The sequence below is a fragment of the Doryrhamphus excisus genome, linkage group LG10 (genome assembly GCF_037039965.1).
Source record: "Doryrhamphus excisus strain RoL-2023G ecotype Guam linkage group LG10, RoL_Dexc_Guam_v1.1, whole genome shotgun sequence".
NCBI lineage: Eukaryota > Metazoa > Chordata > Actinopteri > Syngnathiformes > Syngnathidae > Doryrhamphus > Doryrhamphus excisus.
The window spans coordinates 16,651,204-16,670,843 of record NC_136366.1 but is presented as its reverse complement, the minus strand read 5'-3'; the positions used below and the strand labels follow the sequence as shown (position 1 = coordinate 16,670,843).

Below are 19,640 nucleotides of genomic sequence, written 5' to 3'. Positions count from 1 at the left end.
GCACTGAGTTTAAATGTTTTTTTAAAAATACAGTATATGTTTCTTTTTTTCAGGACTAAACACAATTATGCTAATTTTCCAGCCTTTTGTATTGAGTTGTGGGCTCCTATAGAGCAGCTACACACAATAAGCAGCACCACGATCTTCCAGAATCTGCACCTATTCAGCTGTATTTCTTTGGATTCCATGGTTCCCGTAAAAACAATATGTTTTAATGTATTCCACCCACAGCCCACTACAGCCACGCCCACACTGTTGTGGTTGGTCACACTCGCCGCTAGCTGCAAACAGTATAATAATATGTTGCTAATAAACTTTTTAAAACGTCGGCTTTTAACATACAACGGCAGGTGTTGGATTCTGAATTTGATCTGGAAGTAGAGACTGAACAGTCCGAAGTTTCTCAAGAAAAAAGGTTACTTCAAGATGTCTCTCAATGCTAAGTAGCATGTTAGCGTCCAATGTGGCCACTAATTGTGGTGGGAAACAGGTATTAGCAACCCCGCTTCCTGTACTTGCTCTATGACTTACACAAAATAAACACTGATAAATTGTTACTTACTGCTTGAACTTCTGACTCTTCCACACGACCAAGTAACGTTGGAAAGTTTGTCAGCTAGTCTAGCTACATTGTCGTCCATTAACAAACAGTCCAGTGTGAAATGCCATTGGCAGATTAAAATGCATTTTTTTTGCTGGCTGGCAATCAGGAACTCCCGTACGAGCCATTGCTAGCAAGTAAACAGATAAGCAAAGCTTGGTTGAGGGCAGAGAGCTTTGCTGGCTTACAGCCATGCCCATATAAGGAAGTCCCTCCTTTGTGACATCACAAATGGGAAGTTTTACCATGCATTTTGAAACCGAGCGTTTTGAGCCATCCCAAACTTCTGTCAGGGCGAAAACCTCATTATCTGAAACATTGTTTAACACAAGAATACAACATTCTCACTACATTTATAGGTCAGAAAAGTGGAAAAAACACAGTAAGTCCCCTTTAAGAAAAAAAACTAAACAAATAAAGTAATAATAATTTCTGGAAAATTTGGTTGGGGAAAAGGTTATAATGATATGGGAATAAATATTATGAAATATTATGAGGATACAGTCATAATATTATGAGAAGAACATTTTAATAATACAGTAAAGTCTTGTTATATCGATATCGGTTATATCGATAGTACTGCTTATTACGATACAATTTTCATTTCCCGGCAAATTTCTAGTCTTTTATGATATAATTAGTTCCGGTTAGTACGATACCCGGTTATTACGATAATCCGGATACTACGATGCCCTTTTCATCTCCCGCCAGCCAATTTGGTCTGCTTATATCGATACAAAAGCAGCTTAAAGCTGAATCAATATTTGCTTAAGGATTTCAATACCACCATTAGCGAAATCTGTAAACGGTGTTTCGGCTTTTCCACCAACGGACGGTAATTAGAGGATTACAGGTAATTAATATGAGGTAAGTATTAAACAATCTTTTGAAGTAAAGGAGTAAATATTTGTATAATTTAGAGGGAAGATTCAGTGAATAGACTTAGTGTTTTCATGACGAGGATGATGAGGATGAAGAACCAACTGACATAGCATACACACCTATTCCAACGAAGACACAAGCGTACAAATACATGTATTTAATTGTGTTGTATTCAGATATCTTTTTATCGCCTGCAATAATCACTGTTTTTCATATGTACATGCTGGCGTTCGTGGTTTCTCTCATGTGTATAGAACAATGTCGAGTGCATTATTGCCCACTTTTAATGTAGTTCGGCGCAGGATCGGATATATCGATAGTCTGGTTATATCGATATTTTTTCCGACTCACGAGAATATCGATATAACGAGACTTTACTGTATGCTTATTCAGCTATATCACAAAACCCGTGTGTATTTGTTGTATTTCAGTTTTCAGTATGTGGCTCTTGGTGGACAAAGACCGGACAACCATGCTGAAAGGTATCGAGTATATAAATAAAATACAATGAGAATAACAAATTCACCAAGTGGAACATCTAAATGCAACTCACCACTTGCCCTTCAAAGCCGGGTTCACCCCGTACACCCATGACACCCACCGGCCCCTAGGGTGCAAACAAGAAAATCAAATAAGACAGTATAAAATTAATTACTGTGTCATTTGGAACAAATCCACACTGTGCTTCCCCGAACATTCGCAATTCACCATTCATGGCCAAACAAATTTAGCTAGCAGTAGCGGGGATGGCTAAGTATCCATTCAGTAAAAAAAACAACTCACGTTTTGAACACTTCATGAATCTCTAATTACAACATACTTACAGGATCTCCTTTCGGCCCGGCTGCACCACTGAGACCTGGAGTTCCCTGTAAGATAAGCAGAACATAAACACATTGTAGGAAGTCGGTTAAACACCAAAATAAAGCACGGGCCCTCCTCATTTATCTCATCCTCCTGAGACTTTGAGAAATTAGACTGAGACAAAAAGGTCATGAATTTAATAACAATGTTTGCATGTTTTTGTTCAAATGTCGACATTTGCCAAATGATGACAAATTGCGTCTTTAACGTACTTACTTGGAGACCTCTGGGTCCTGGAGGCCCCATCTGCCCCTCCAAACCTGGGGGCCCCTAGTCAAAAGCAAATCAAGTAAATAAAGGCTTGTTTAAAGTGCAGGGAAACGTTTGAAGAAAGATGAAACGTTGCAGCATAAAATCATACCTGTGGGCCTTGGCGGCCAACACTGCCTGCAGGGCCGATGTCACCCTGAAATGATAATATCAGAAAGTCACAAATAAAGTCAAGAGTTTACATTCTGACAACTTTTGTGACAATAATACGGTTCTTCATTTTGAAAATAAGAAATGAAAATAAAAATGTAGTTGTGACCGCTCAAATGACATTTGCTCAGATTTCTATACAGTCCTTTTTAAAAAAAAAAATCATAAATGATCGCCATTTCGTAGTTGACTGAGGCCTATGATTAGTAAAAAAAAAATGTTAATTAAAAGTTACATTTTAATTTAAATTTTTTATCTTAATTTTTTAATTTTAATTTTAATTTTAATTTTAATTTTAATTTTAATTTTAATTTTAATTTTAATTTTAATTTTAATTTTAATTTTAATTTTAATTTTAATTTTAATTTTAATTTTAATTTTAATTTTAATTTTAATTTTAATTTTATGAGGCATGTTAGTTTACAGACTGATTATGGAACCACCAAATGAAAATAAAACTTCTCCTCTCATTCCATGTGGAAGTGGTAACTTTTGACTTTTTTTGTCTTTCATCCCCACTCCGTTTGAAACACTTTCTTAAGTGTAGAGTAATTGGAAAGCTAACTAGTTAGCTCGCTACCTTGCTATACTAGTGGCGGCCATGTGTTATGTCCCTACAGTGATTCCGTAGCCTGCAGAATTTGATGTAAACAAAGAATAGAAGTGTAAAAGTGACTTTTAGCACTATTGGGCTATTATTGAAATCTATATTTAGAAAGTCATGAACAGGTTTTCTATACTGTAAGTGTAAAATAATCACTTTATTAATATTGAATCCTACTTTGCTGAAATTCACTTATCACGATCGGGTCTGAGCCCTGAAAGAAGTTTTGGATGGCTCTGAACACCTGGTTTCAGTTTTTTAAGCCACTTCCTTATATGGGCGTTGCCCTGTACAGGCGATACAAACTGTTCGCTGTACAAGCTGAGTGGAACCAATCGTAGTGGAGTGGGCGGGCCCGGAGTAAGGCTGTGGGTGGAATGAGTTAAAACAGACCGTTTTGGAAATCCAAGGAAAAACAGCTGGAATGGGTGCAGATTCTGGAAGATCTAGAAAGCTTTGTATGTATCTGCTCAATAGGAGCCCATAACTCAATAAAAAAGGGCTGAAATGAGCAAAATAGGTCCCCTTTAAGACTGACATTCATTTACAATATCAATTATTGATTGACGAACACGGAACTGGAATTCTGTCTGCAGCATCAATACAATTCCCAAATTCCTTCCAGGTTTGGTCCAATGTTTACATACTATTTCCAAAGCACTTAAATACTTCTGTGGATTAATCTTACCCTTGAGCCATTAACTCCTTGAGCACCAACGTGTCCTGTAATGCCCGGTGCACCCTGTCATTGACAAGCACACAAAAACGATAGTAAAATACAAAAACAATTTCATCACATCACATTTGTCTGTGACTCAGCTCACCGGTGGACCCAACGAACCAAGAAGACCATCCAGTCCATGCTCCCCCTGGCACCAGACAGTAAAAGTTATCGTCCATAATTACACATACTGGGGGCTGCACGGCGGCCGAGTGGTTAGCTAGGAGACAATGGTTCAATTCCACCCTCGGCCATCTCTGTGTGGAGTTGCATGTTCTCCCCGTGCATGCGTGGGTTTCATCCCACATTCCAAAAACATGCTAGGTTAATTGGCGACTCCAAATTGTCCATAGGTATGAATGTGAGTGTGAATGGTTGTTTGTCTATATGTGCCCTGTGATTGGCTGGCGACCAGTCCGGGGTGTACCCCGCCTCTCGCCCGAAGACAGCACCCCCGCGACCCCCGATGAGGATAAGCGGTAGAAAATGAATGAATGAATGAATTACACATACTGTATTATCACTTACTACAACCACCGTTGACCAGGGGTGTCCAAAGTGCGCCCCCAGGGCCATTTGTGACCCACAATTTCTTTGTAATTGGCTCACAGCACTTAAAAAAAAATACAATCTAATAAGACAAAAAAAACAAGAGTAAAAATAGAAAAATCTTGTAATTTTACAAGAATGAAGTCAAAACATTCTGAGAAAAACCTTGTAATCTAACGAGAAAAAGTTGAAATTGACTGAATATCATAATTTTATGAGAAAAAAAAATGTTTTTTAGTAGCATACAGTTAGAATATTAAAGAAAAAATACATTAATGTTGTAATATCAAAAACAAAGAAAACAAGAAATAAATGGTATGAAGTCCAAGCATAATGGGAATAAAGTCAAAATTATGAAAAATAATTGGTTTGAAAAAAGGTTAAAAAAAAACAGCAGAAATGCTTTAATTTTACAAGAATAAAGTCAAAACATTCTGAGAAAAAACCTTGTAATCTAACGAGAAAAAGTTTAAATTGACTGAATCTCATAATTTTATGAGAAAAAAAATGTTTTTTAGTCGCATACAGTTAGAATATTAAAGAAAAAATACATTAATGTTGTAATATCAAAAACAAAGAAAACAAGAAATAAATGGTATGAAGTCCAAACATAATGGGAATAAAGTCAAAATTATGAAAAGTAATTGGTTTGAAAAAAGGAAAAAAAACAGCAGAAATGCTTTAATTTTACAAGAATAAAATATAAATATTCCAACAGTGTAATGTAATTCAAACATGCATACATGTTACGTTAAAATACAACATGTCTCTGTTTCACATCAATTGCTAATATATTTGATCACATCCTGTTTTCAATTATTAGAATAAAATTTCCAAGAAGCTTGAAAGAGTTGGAAAAATTGCTAGAATTTTATGAGAGTAGTATTTAAAAATAAGTAATATTGTCATCAAAAAAAGTTGTAATATCCAACAATAAATGTGGACACCCCAGCATTAGACTCTACATTAGTCCTTCACTATAAAGCCAAAGGCATCCAATACTGTGGAAACAAATCCAAAGAAAGAACATCAAAGCGCCTGACTATTCAGTATATCACCTTAGTGATCTGTGGCAGCTGCCCAGCATTGTCTGATCTTGCCCTGGGAATGCTGGGAGGAATAAATTGCAGCTGTATAACTGAACAAAAACGAATAAAGCTGGTAATGACTGGAATTGATGGGTAAATTATTATCATTACATTGCAATTTGGCTGCTGCCAGACAGGTGATAAACCACGGCTACTGCTGGCAGCTTCAAGACAAAAATAAGCAAAGCACACGGAACTGGAGGGCCTAAGTCAATTTGTGGAATTTTCCGCTTTGTGGAGCTAATCGTGTAATGATATTGGTCAAAGCCACATAATAGGAGCTGAGAACATGTCAAGAGGCGCTTAAATACAAAAAGTCAAAAGTCACTCACCTCGGGTCCAAGCGGGCCGTCTGGGCCATAACCACCTCGAATCCCAGGAGGTCCCTACAAAACAAAGGTATCTTACATCATACTATTTAATATGATGTATTTTTTACATTTAAAGTCAATCAAATTCAAGGAAACTGTAATGGTAATGGTAATGGTTTTATTTCATTTGAACATGCATCAGATTACAATTGAATGCATCACATAATCAGTTCACAGTTCCACATGTCCAAAAGGAGTAGGAAGAAGCAAAGCTTATTAAATCCTACCCCTCCATCTGGTACTTTTACAATCAGTAACTGTTACATTTGTTCACTTCCTGCTTTCCATAATACAGTTTAAGGTTGGTTTTTTTTAATAATGTACCTCATGCCGAAGTACGAGGTGATATGAGCATCCAATGCCATAATGTGTACCATAGTAAGTGTCAATATAGTGATATATATAGCACATCATGACTGGTTCAAGACTCTTCATCCTTGTATTTAGCAAACATCAACTGCTTGTATTGTTTCTTGAATTGGCTCATCGTTGTGCATTGTTTGAGGTCCTTACTCAATCCATTCCATAGTTTGATTCCACATACTGAAATGCTATGGCTTTTTAACGTAGTCCTAGCATAGAAGTGTTTCAAATGTACTTCTTCCCTGAGATCATATTTCTCCTCTCTTGTAGAGAAGTATTGGATGACATTTTTAGCTAATTGGTTATTTTTAGCCTTATGCATTATTTTAGCTGTTTGAAGATGAACTATATCAGCAAGTTGAAGTATTTGTGATTTTAGAAATAAGGAGTTAGTATGTTCTCTGTAGGCGGCATTATGAATTATCCTTACTGACCTTTTTTGCAGTACATTTAGCGAGTGAAGATGGCTTTTATAGTTATTAGCCCATATTTCCACACAATAAGTAAGATATGGTAGAACTAGAGAGCAATAAAGAGTGTGGAGTGAAATCAGAAGCCTCCTTCCCTGACCACGCCTACTCTGTTATGATTGGTGAGAAGCCGATCCTGACCCCCACACACCCACCACACAACCTCAGAGTTGTGTGCTGTTATATGAAGAATTAGAAATTGGATATAATTGGATGAATATTGGGGAAACTGTGTTTTGTTGACAAAACAGCTGTCAGCAGAAGAACAGGGATCATAAAGGAGGTCTTTAGCTCCCCTGAAAAGAAAAGCAATTCTTCCCATTGCTGCCTTACTCTGGTTTTCTTAACCTTCCTCTTGTGTTAGCTTTCTGGTATCATGTCTTATGTTAATGGGTCGGTTTTGACCCATGTATTAAATCATATAAAATACACTAAAAACAATAAGTTACCATCAAATTTGCTTCTCATGTCTTGGTTACCTTCTTAGGCTTCCTCATACATGAAAATGTTGGTTTTAATACTTTTGGTGTGGGCTTGTAGGCCTTTTTTTGTCACTATACCCCTCCATTTTAATTTCCAAAAATGGTAAAATGAACCTCAAAAGAATCATATTAATAAATTGAAGGTTCTTTTGTTACCTGGCTATTACTGAGGGATATAGAACATATCTCTTAAATCAATTAGTTGTATTTATTTTCTCATTTTAGTATTAATCACTAAAGAAACATCTATGGTGTTCGGGTCAATTTTGACCCATATATATTAATGTCAAGAAAAGGTAGAAAAAGTTCTTGTTTTCAGCAACAGAACTTTAGTATAAAGTGAAATGAAAAAGCAGAACAGGTCCAGATCTTGGTTCACTGTACTTCTTGCCATTCTTTCCATGATCCAAATTGTAAAAGTGAAATCAGCCATCAGTCAAATGAGTGAATTCACCTCACATGTCTGGACCTTGTTTTTCTGCTGGTATACTGGAAAAGCGGTCAAAATGAGAATCCCCTGAAGCTTACATGATGAGAAGAGGAGCTGGTTGTCATTGTGTTGGCTAATTGTACACTTATGCACTTTTTCAGTGCTTTGGTTCCGATTTTCTACAATAAAAGCTCTGATAAAACATTCCACTGTTCTCAAATATCTTAATTTGTATTTTTCTGCGCAAAATAAGATGAAAAATAAATAAACAAATCAAGAATAAAGAAAATCAATCAATCAGTAATAAATAAATAAATATAATAATAATAACAAAATGGCAAATAATAAAAACTTAAGAAACCACATATAGTTGGTGGGTAGACAAATGATTTTTTTCAGATTAAAATGAACAAAGCATTATTAGAGCCCTGTAGACATGACAAAACACGACTATAGTCACATTTATACTCTTTTTATTTACAACATATTGCGCAACTGCAGGGTCTTGAGACACATGCTAACTCGCAAACTAGAGAGCTAGCGACCTAAACGGTAGCCTTCAAGTTATTTCCTTTCAACTTAAATAGCCAAAAACTTACCACTTCCACACAGATAGGGAGGATAACTATTAACAGTTGTTTAACCTTTAACATGAACATTAATCAAACGTAATAATTTTTTCTGGGTACATGATACCATACAGCATCCATATCAAACCTGCGCGGGCCGCACTAACATTAAACTTTCATATCAAGGCGTCAAACTAGTGTCATGCGGGCCACATTTGGCCCGCGGGCCGCGTGTTTGAGACCCCTGCATTAAAATGTAAAACGGGTCGGTGCCGACCCTAACGCAAGAGGAGGGTTAAGAAGCACATGTAGAGATGCTTGACTTTTTTTTTACATTTTCTGGCTGACATTTTTCAATAAAAAGTACATGAAATCCCAACTACACGGACTAAACAGATATACTGTAAATATATAGCATCATTAGAAAGTCCAGAACACTCACCCTGAGCCCGACAGGACCAGGTGGCCCCGGTAAACCTGTAGAACCCTAAAGACAACAAAGACAGTCCAAGATCATTCAGTCACCATTCAAGTTTTCCTTATAAAGTAATACTGCTGGTCGTGTATTCACTCTCATTAACACTAAATGTGTGAATACTTCATTAAGATAACCAACGAGCGACACATACAGTTCCTTCCAGACATATCAGAACGATGAGGTCAAACTACAATGGCTCCACCAGAAGATACAAACCACTCATTAGCAAGAAGATGAGGAAGCCCTCATAAATTCCATAAAACACTGATTTTTTCGGTAAGCTCATTACTGTACCTTCTGGCAAATTCCAGCCTGGCCTTCATATTCTTCTTGCTAATGAGTGGTTTGCATACTTTGGTTGTTGCTAATGGTTGCTTTAGGGTTTTTCTTTACAGCTCTCTTTGTGTCTACTGCCATCCCCCCGCTGATGCTTTCCTTGGTGTACCTGTTCCACACCTGTTACAATTCTTATTTCTATCCCTTTTCTGTGCATTATAACACGAGAAAATGAGTTAATTTCAGCTAGCTTACAATGCTGTCATTGGGATACATATGTTTTGACTATGAAGTAAGGATCGACCGATACGTTGGCCGGCCGATATATTGGGCTGATATTTGCGTTTTTTCCTTGTATTGGTATCAGCCGATATGCGCGTGGGTTTGCCGATGTATTTTTCCACCGCATGATTTAAAGTCAGGCATCCGCCGGGGCAGCTTTGTGTTGTAAATTAAGGGATCAAAAGCAGTATCGGCCACAAATCGAAAATCGGCCCAAGCAAAATCGGCCATCGGCTAAGGGTGATGGAAAAAAATCGGTATCGGCATCGGACCCAAAAAAACCATATCAGTCGATCTCTACTATGAAGTCCTCAAAACAACATGGCTTGGTTTGATATACACGCTGTGATCATGCATTAACACATGCACTTATGATTACTTATTTTCTCGGTGCACAGTGGCTTGGTCCTTATTTCATATTTCCCAAATGGTTGTCAAGGCTATGACAAATGTTTGTGCAATAGCCAAGACAAACAACCATTCACACTCACATTCATACCTATGGACAATTTGGAGTCGCCAGTTAACCTAGCATGTTTTTGGAATGTGGAAGGAAACCGGAGTACCCGGAGAAAACCCACGCATGCACGGGGAGAACATGCAAACTCCACACAGAGATGCCCGAGTGGGGAATCGAACTCAGGTTTCCTAGCTGTGAGGTCTGCGCGCTAACCACTGGACCGCCGTGCCGCCCACAGTTAGAATATTAAAAAAAAAATACTTCAATGTTGTAATATTATCAAAAACAATGAAAACAAATATAAGTCCAAAAATAATGGGAATAAAGTCAAAATTATGAAAAGTAATTGGTTTGAAAAAAGATTAAAAAAATAATGGAATGGGAGGAAACCGGAGAAACATTAACGGGGAGAACATGCAAACTCCACACAGAGATGGCCGAGTGTGAAATTGAACCCTGGTCTCCTCGCTGTGAGGTCTGTGCACTAACCACTAGACCACCGTACCGCCCCATTGGAAACAGATTGTGGAAATTCTATGCTATTAATTGAATAAGCACAGCAATATATACCTGAAATATACATGAAAAATGGGTTCAGATACAAGATTCTGTATTTTAAACTGTGCATCCGATCCAGATCCAGATACATGGAAGTCAAGCTGTGTTCCTCATTGGGTTTAGTATTCATCTTTTGATGTCAAACCCGACTGTTTTCAGTCTGCAACAAAATTAAAGAAATCAACCCCATTGTTCCGATCCTTCCGTAGGGCACTATCCAATGTACGACATCCATATGGCATCAGTTTGGTGTGCATGGAACTCCAGCTGTCCAGCTATAACTTGTACCTGTTATAGTACAGTACCTCTTGCAGTGGAAACGGGGTTAAACGCGGGCTCTTGTAACCATAGCGTAGTATTTGCTACAAGGGGTTGTGGAAGTTTGATCTAGCTTTTATCTTTATAAGGCAACGCTGTCTGAACAGTGAGGGCTCCCTTTGAGGAAATACCCAAAATACATAAATCAAGCTGTCGTTCTCATAACAAGAGCAAAATAGTAAACATAACAATTATGTCCCATCAATTAAAGCTTTACCTTGTCGCCTGGTTCTCCAGTTTCCCCCCTGGAACCTTTTAGGCCCATGAAACCCTAGAAAAGATAAATAATTATTAAACATAATATAAATTGCCATGATATAAAGTTGTGAAACTCATACATTTGTTTAGCTACGGAAGTAGTCACTTTTATTGCAAATGTTCATATGAAATCCTTATTTTATCTTGATTAATATTATCAGCATGCTGGACCTATAGTGGTTTTACCACAGTCTTTTTGCATACATAATATTCATTCATTTTCTAACGCTTATCCTCACGAGTGTCGCAGGGGGTGCTGGAGCCTATTCCATCTTGGGGCGAGAGGCGGGTTACACCCTGGACTGGTCGCCAGCCAATCATAGGCCACATATAGACAAACAACCATTCACACTCACATTCATACCTATGGACAATTTGGAGTCGCTAATTAACCTAGCATGTTTTTGGAATGTGGGAGGAAACCGGAGTACCCGGAGAAAACCCACACATGCACGGGGAGAACATGCAAACTCCACACAGAGATAGCCGAGGGTGGAATTGAACTTGGAGTCTCCTAGCTGCGAGGCCTGCGTGCTAACTACTTGTTCGCCGTGCAGCCTGCATGGATAACATCTGTTTGGAAAACAGGTTACTGTCTGTGATGATTGATGACTGAACAGTAAATGCTCCAACTGCACAAATGCATTAATTTTGCATTAAATAATTACACAATTAAAATAATATAAATAATAATATAAATTATTTTATAAATAATATAATCATAAATATATCACAAATAATTCTGTTTTATGTTTTTTTTATTTATGAAATGTTTCATCAGGGGCGGCACGGCGGTCTAGTGGTTAGCACGCAGACCTCATAGCTAGGAGACCAGGGTTCAATTCCAGCCTCAGCCATCTCTGTGTGGAGTTTGCATGTTCTCCCCGTGCATGCGTGGGTTTTCTCCGGGTACTCCGGTTTCCTCCCACATTCCAAAAACATGCTAGGTTAATTGGTGACTCCAAATTGTCCATAGGTATGAATGTGAGTGTGAATGGTTGTTTGTCTCTATGTGCCCTGTGATTGGCTGGCGACCAGTCCAGGGTGTACCCCGCCTCTCGCCCAAAGACAGCTGGGATAGGCTCCAGCACCCCCTGCAACCATTGTGAGGAAAAGCGGTAGAAAATGAATGAATGAATGTTTCATCAGTGATATTTGTCCTACTCACCTCATCACCTTTTTCCCCTTTAGACCCACGCTCACCCCGGTAGCCCCACGGTCCCTGAGGTCAATGAGAATCGAAATTATAAGTTGGCACACACTCATCATGGACTTCAATGCCTTTTTAATATTGGGGGTTTAAGAAATGATTACAATGGTTCTTTTTTCAGGATGGAATGATAATACAGCATCTAGTCATAATTACCATAATTACCATGTTTTCTCAATTGTTTTCATAGTTTACCTGGTCTTCCATACTGTTTATACAGTATACAGTATATCATTTAAGGTGGTGCCTTTTTTTGGAATTTTGCCCATCATTCACAATCCTTATGTGAAACATGAACACATATTTCTTTCCATTTTCTGAGCATTATAGCATGAAAAATACGTTAATATGAGCTAGCTAACAATGCACGTCATTGGGACTATGTATCCCTCTAAAAGACCCTCTAACAAAGTTGCGTCATTTCATAAACATGCTGTGATCATGCAGTAACACGTGCAAGTAACAAGTAATAGTTGCAGTATTTTGCCGTTTTTTGATGATTTAAAACACTACCGAAACTTATTTTCTATGTGCATTGATACACATAGTTATACTAGTTCTATCAACAACAACAACAGAGGCGACAACACTTACGATGTCCGCTGTCATTGGGATGGCTGTGTCTTCCAGCACAAGACATACGTACTTGTCAATTTAGTGTTATTAGAGGCGCCATTGAGCACCTAAAAAATATAACTGTGATCATAGATTCATCATAAGTAATAGTAAATGTGACATATATATTTTTTCCCCTTTCATGATCTATTTTTTACTGATGCAACTTACACGTCTTTATTGTCCGGAAAATGTGGTTTGGCATGAATTTATTAATACGGTAATTATTTTTCGATATGCTAAATTCTGTCATTTTGGCAGCATGAAGTAAGCATTGGATGGACCAATACAAATAAATCAAATCAACTTTATTTGTAGCACACTTTTGCTGCAACACAAAGCGCTTTACAGAATTAAAAACAATTACCACAATTAAAAAGAAAAACAATTACAAAGAAAGCCCCTCCTTCCCACCATCCATACTAGACACATACAATCACACAGTAGGCGGACATGGCATGGCACTGAGGAACAAGGAAACGCCACCTTTGGGGCCGTCCACACTGGGAGGTGCTGCCATCGGGGGACCAGCACCCGGGCCCCCCGAACCCGACAGACGGGCGAACCCCCATATCAAAGGGAGGAACCCCCAGCCGGCCGGGTCAAAGGGACCCAAGGACAGCACCCCCTCAGCAGACCCAACACAGCCCCCAGTGTGGAGGACCCCTCTGAGGAAACACTGGAGTTAAAAGCTAAAGCTAAGAGCAAAAAATAGGACTAAAAATATTTTTTAAAAAGTTTAAAATATTAGTTAAAAGCCTGATTAAAATTATTTTTAAAACAGTCTCTGCAGTCCTGAGGCTCTCCGGCAGGCTGTTCCACAGGTGGGGGCGATAGTAAGGGGCCATAGGGGGCCACAAAAATGTGAATGTGAAGAAAAAATATGAATGGGGTTATGTGTACATATTTGAACCTATGTGTACTGTATCATCATCCCACCCTAGACAAAGAATTGTTCAAATAAGTCCCAAAGGGCCCTAGTCCCATGTTTCTGTTCTATGATTGAGTAGAAGGAGCACCATTTCATTGCGTATATGTATAGAAAAATAACTCACCTGTGGCCCATCAATACCATGTGACCCAGGCTGACCATCCTCTCCATCCTCCCCATCTCTGCCTGGGGCCCCAGCTCTTCCTGGAGGGCCCCTCGGTCCCCGCTCACCCTTTCCAGACAACATAAATTACTTATGGTACATACGTCTGACAACTACGATTTACATCCAGCTTGTCAGTGAGAAGCTGTGACATTTAACAGCTGACAAAGCGCAAAATCTTAAACGAAGACGGGATATCGTGAAAACAATCACATGCAGCTGGAGCGTTGGCCTGTCCTGTAAATTATACGTTTGTGATGAGTGAAGACACAGAGCCTCCGGGATTGAGTCAAGCCATCTATCACCTAGACAAGGTATTACCTGGATCACAACATTCTGACATGAAGAAACCTGACATGAGAACATAACACTGGAGTCTGAATTACAGATGATTTTCTGACCTAGAAATGTAGTCAGAATGGTGTATTCTCATATTAAATGATGCCAAAGTTTCAGATTATGAGGTTTTTGCATTTGGAAGTGAGCCCTGAAAGAAGTTTGGGATGGATCAAAACGCTCGGTTTCAAAGGGCGTGGTAAAACTTCCCATTTGTGATGTCACAAAGGAGGGACTTCCTTATATGGGCTGTAAGCCAGCAAAGTAAAGCCAGTAAAACTGTTCCGGACTTCCTTATATGGTTCATAATTAGGAAGCACTTTGGAACACATGTACAGCAAGAGTCTTATGAGTCTTAGTTATATGAATTAAATGACTCCAATAATGTTAAAAACATATTTAGAAGGTTTTTAAAACAGATATTTGCTCCATAAAGATGGAGCACTTTTATCGATAGACCACAATTTTTAGATTTGTCCTCATGATCCACTGATAATGTTTTTTCGTCAAGCGGCAAAATTTTACAGATCGTGTTGTGGTCCGCGCTGTATATGGCAAGCAGTGTGGATTATGTAGATGCCGTTTGGAGAAACACTTTATCTAGCCTACTAGCCTCTCGAATAGCCTTATGACAGCACTAAATGAAGGCTATGCTAATTTTTGTTTTAATTTGGACATTTGGCGCCATATATTTTTTTCCAATATTAACAGCAAATAATGATCTTGAAATCCTTCCAGCAGCTGTGATGTAGTAGTTAGCGTTCTGGATTTTCGGAGTGAATGCCCTGGGTTCGAATCCCCGCTTGTATGCATCATTGGTATTCATCAGGAAGGGCATCCGGAATATTAAAGTATGCGACGCTGTAATTAGGAAAAAGCCAACCGATCTTGAAAACCAAGTATAAAGTACCACTATCAAGATATTATTGCTCTGTATTTACTTGGCATTGCCGCGTGCCTTCGGTCTCGGGCTGATACCTGGCCTGATACCAGAAAAAACAATTGATGATCTTATTATCACATACTATTTAATCATGAGCTTATTATCACGTACTATTTAATCAAAAGACCATTTTGTTTCCAGAAAATGTTCAGTTTATTACATGTATTATATCTAAACAGTGTAAACACAATAATTGCAAAAATATTTCAACAATAATATTTTATCAACAGTCTTATCTTATCAATGTCTGACAATTAAAGTTCCATTAATCAAGTTTGGGTTTTTTGGTGACTGGAGAAGCACTAGGCACTAAGCACTCGTGTGCTGTTCTCTGATTGGTTGTTTCACAGGCACGATACCAGAGCAGCGCGCTCTGAGTGGACAGCTACGGGGGCTGATACTGGACATGGTTAAACTCTATATTTTATCAATATCACTGCCCTGGGCTTTGACACAGTATCATTTCGGCCTTTTCCAGTATCATTCATGGGCGGTTTCTAGGGTACAGGGCCAATTAATACTGTAGTATGTGATAATTTGCAGTATCGCAAAACCCTATTCCTTAGTATACTTAATACTGATCATAAGTATAAGACCGATGCCTGCCACCTGTAGCATGCGTCACTTACACAAGAGTGTTTCTAATGAGCCCAAACTCCAATGTTTGGTTCAGTGCACCAGCTGGCAAATCAGTTGAGAGCCTGTTCATAAACAAAACACAGGCTTGTTTCCATTTGGTCACCGTGGACTTCAAAAAAACTTCCTGATGTGTGTAGTGATGCAAGCCTAATTAAATTATATCTCATTTGGTAATTCTGTTTCTCCGAGCTTCCGTTCACGTTCCACTGTATCTCCTGTATATCTACCTTCATTCGTCAACAAACAAACTGTGAATACATATTTGTGTGGGCAGAAATTTTTTTCAAACGGCAATGTAACTGAATGAAAACTACCGATACTAGATGAAATAACATCCTTGGTGCTTACCATCTCTCCTGGCATCCCTGGTCGCCCACGTTCCCCCGGTTCACCAGGAGGGCCCTGAGGAAGGACAATGAATGGAGTTCGTTTTTTCATTCATTCATTCATTTTCTACCGCTTTTTCCTCACGAGGGTCGCGGGGGTGCTGGAGCCTATCCCAGCTGTCTTCGGGCGAGAGGCGGGGTGCACATATAGACAAACAACCATTCACACTCACAATTTGGAGTCGCCAATTAACCTAGCATCTCCGGAGTACCCGGAGAAAACCCACGCATGCACGGGGAGAACATGCAAACTCCACACAGAGATGGCCGAGGGTGGAATCGAACCCTGGTCCTCCTAGCTGTGAGGTCTGCGCGCTAACCACTTGTCCACCGTGTCGCCCTTCGTTTTTTCTATGATTTTTATGATCATTAATATCGCTAATTACTAACCTGCATGCCTGCCTTGCCGATCTCACCAGGTGGTCCAGCGGGACCATCATCACTCTGCAAGCTCGCAATAAAGAAACCAAAATCAGTCCATTTCATTGAAGCAGATCCTTTCACATGTTCAAGGATATCATCTTTACTTTTAACTACTCATCTCTTTTTCTACAGTATTAGTAATTTATGGTAGTTCATTCTGAACCAGGAAATGTAGTAACATAGAACAGTGCTTAACAAGGACCACCTGTAACAATAAAGGTAACTAATCACCCCTGCATACTTACAGGCCAACCAGCACGGAGCAACTGGTAGAAATTAGTTTTCTGCAATAATAAAACAAACAGGAGTATTTTACTCATTGACCAAGGACAATAAAACATAACACAAACTTTCTTCAGTCTTCTCTTCCGCGGTTCTGCAGTCCTCAGAGCCTTGAGTCGACCTTTGAACTGAATGGCTGACAATCCAAACAGATACGTTCTGCAGTTCATTTCCTTACTTTGCCTTCTGACAGGCCTCATGGGGGTGAAGTTCAAAGTATGTTTCATAAACCGCCCAAAACTTAACACACTCATTGCGCTCATCTACTCCTTTAATGCTGAGTAATGGCTCTCCATCTCTCTGACATGCTTGGGGGTGCATTCCACAACATGTGGGGGGCGTCATTGCATAAAGATGAAGCAGATGAGCGCAGATGTTCTTCTTGCACGCACTCTCTGGATGTTCAGCATTTATCAGTGGACTCGCTGAAGAGATTTCGGTGGGACGCATAAATAATAAGAATCTGTACAATTCTGAGCCTGACTCCTCACATACGACCAAATTCAGGAAAGGCCCAGTTATCTGATGGATCTAAAGATTATCCTGAGTGATGATGCTGGCGTGACGCATCTTCACAGGGATTTTACCCTTCCAAATGTGTTTGGAAAACAATGGGAATGACAATGTTTGATATTTACGAGTGATTGTGGAAGTGCGGAAGTGAACGATGCAGGGAATCGGATGATTTAAAACACTACCGAAACTTATTTTCTGTGTGCATTGATACACATAGTTATGCTAGTTCTATCAACACTTACGATGCCCGTTCTCATTGGGATGGCTGCGTCTTCCAGCACAAGACGTACTTGTCAATTTAGTGTTATTAGTGGCGTCATAAAGCACCTAAAAAAATATAACTGTGATCATAGCTTCATCATAAATAATAGTAAATGTGACATATATGTGTTTTTTTCTTTTCATGATCCATTTTTTGACTGATGCAACTATTTATTGTCCAGAAAATGTGGTTTGGCATGAATTTATCAATACAGTATTTTTTTTCGATATGGTAAATTCTGTCTTTTTGGCATCATGTAATATTCATTTGATCAGTGATTTTCAACCACTGTGCCGCGGCACACTAGTGTACCTTGAGAAACCGTCAGGTGTGCCGTGAGGAATTATATGTCAATAGTATACATGGACCCAAATATTCCAATCGCATTTGGTTTATTTGCTCAAACGGAAAGAATTGAACAGGGATGGAATATTCCTTTAACCAATCCGATTGAGGTATCTTGTACCCGCTCAAACGGAAAGTTGTCAGGGTGCCTTCTTCTTCGTGGTGTTTTTCTTCTTCTGTTGTTTATTGGCGGTTGGCAAGCAGCTTTCGTATGCATTAGCGCCATCTGTGGAACAGAATCTAAACCCTTCTATACTTTATTCACAAGTGCAGTTTTATTAAAAAAGAAAATATATATCTATATAAAACATGTCCTGAGTTTAATTATAAAATATTATCAAGATTGAATTTGATCTTTTCCTGTTTAAATTTATTCCGGGTGCGTTCTTTCAGCGCATGCTCAGATATGACGTAACACGCAGATCCAGACGTTCTTCACTTTTAAAAATGGAGGCCAGCAATCGGCATTGGACTAAGCAAAGTTTGTTTTTGATTCAAACTAAATTTCAAGACTGGACAGACGAAAAACTGCCAATACGGAGTTATTCCAACAAGTGAAAGAAAAACTCGGGGAAGCCGGTATCACGTGATGTTGATGTTTACGTTTTACTGGGCATGCCCTATTGACTATTCTGTTTGATTTTCACGGCGCATGTAGACAAGAGATTGGAATATTCCTTTCCATGGATACCATTGTTTCCAGAAAGGTCATTCGGAAAGAGAAAAAGTGGTGATGTAAAAACGTGGCTACTGTGGAGTGTCTGTGGTGTAAAGACTGGCAGAGCAATGTAATATTTGTCCGTGTGGCAACACCTACCTTGTTCCTCCCATAGACTTATTGATGAACATGTGAGGTCATGGTGACATTTTGTAACATTTTTGGTTAGTGGTGTGCCACAAGATTTTTCCAATGTAAAAAACGTGCTGTGGCTCAAAAAAGGTTGAAAATCACTGCATTAGATGGACCAATACCAAGAAAAAAAGTCTCTTAGGGACACCCAACAAAATATGAATAGGGTTGTGTGTACATATTGGAACCTTCAGAGGGATTTTATCCTTCCAGATGTGTTTGGAAAACAATCGGAACGACAATGTTTGATATTTACAACTGCGGAAGTGAACAATGCAGGCAATCGGATACCAAGATGCATACCATAGTGTTACAACCACAACAAATGACAAGGAGAACAGTTGCCAAGAATCAATAGAGCTACCAAGTAAGCTAAGGTAAATGCTAAGGTAAATTTAAGTCTCATGAATACATGCGATATATCCATTACTCTGTGATTTCCAGCATTCGCTGGTAGGCTCGGAATGTAACCCCCACAAAAAACGGGGATAGACTGAGTTTCATAAATTGAAGTATCATACCTGGAAGGCAGCCCATTCTTCGGCAGTGTTACGCCAAAGGTAAAGGGTTGGTAAACCTGGTGGTCCTGGAGGTCCTCGCTCACCCCTTTTTCCCGGACTCCCTTCAGGGCCGATCTTTCCCTTTATGCATCACAATTCAGATGATAAAACATGGCTTCTGGAGTAATTATACAA

The 19,640-nt window shown here is 39.0% G+C and overlaps 1 protein-coding gene across 1 annotated transcript in view; it reads right to left on the bottom strand.

Annotated features, from left to right (window-relative positions):
* Positions 1-19,640, bottom strand: part of LOC131104547 (uncharacterized) — a 71,184-nt gene that overhangs the window by 33,731 nt on the left and 17,813 nt on the right. Inside the window, exons 4-18 of the mRNA XM_078794234.1 lie at positions 19,467-19,586; positions 16,936-16,974; positions 16,658-16,711; positions 16,230-16,283; positions 13,925-14,032; positions 12,213-12,266; positions 11,004-11,057; positions 8,857-8,901; positions 6,062-6,115; positions 4,196-4,240; positions 4,060-4,113; positions 2,709-2,753; positions 2,564-2,617; positions 2,308-2,352; positions 2,037-2,090 (exon numbers count right to left, since the gene is read on the bottom strand). Coding sequence (XP_078650360.1) covers positions 2,037-2,090; positions 2,308-2,352; positions 2,564-2,617; positions 2,709-2,753; positions 4,060-4,113; positions 4,196-4,240; positions 6,062-6,115; positions 8,857-8,901; positions 11,004-11,057; positions 12,213-12,266; positions 13,925-14,032; positions 16,230-16,283; positions 16,658-16,711; positions 16,936-16,974; positions 19,467-19,586 — 879 coding nt within the window. The remainder of the gene's footprint in view (positions 1-2,036; positions 2,091-2,307; positions 2,353-2,563; positions 2,618-2,708; positions 2,754-4,059; positions 4,114-4,195; positions 4,241-6,061; positions 6,116-8,856; positions 8,902-11,003; positions 11,058-12,212; positions 12,267-13,924; positions 14,033-16,229; positions 16,284-16,657; positions 16,712-16,935; positions 16,975-19,466; positions 19,587-19,640) is intronic.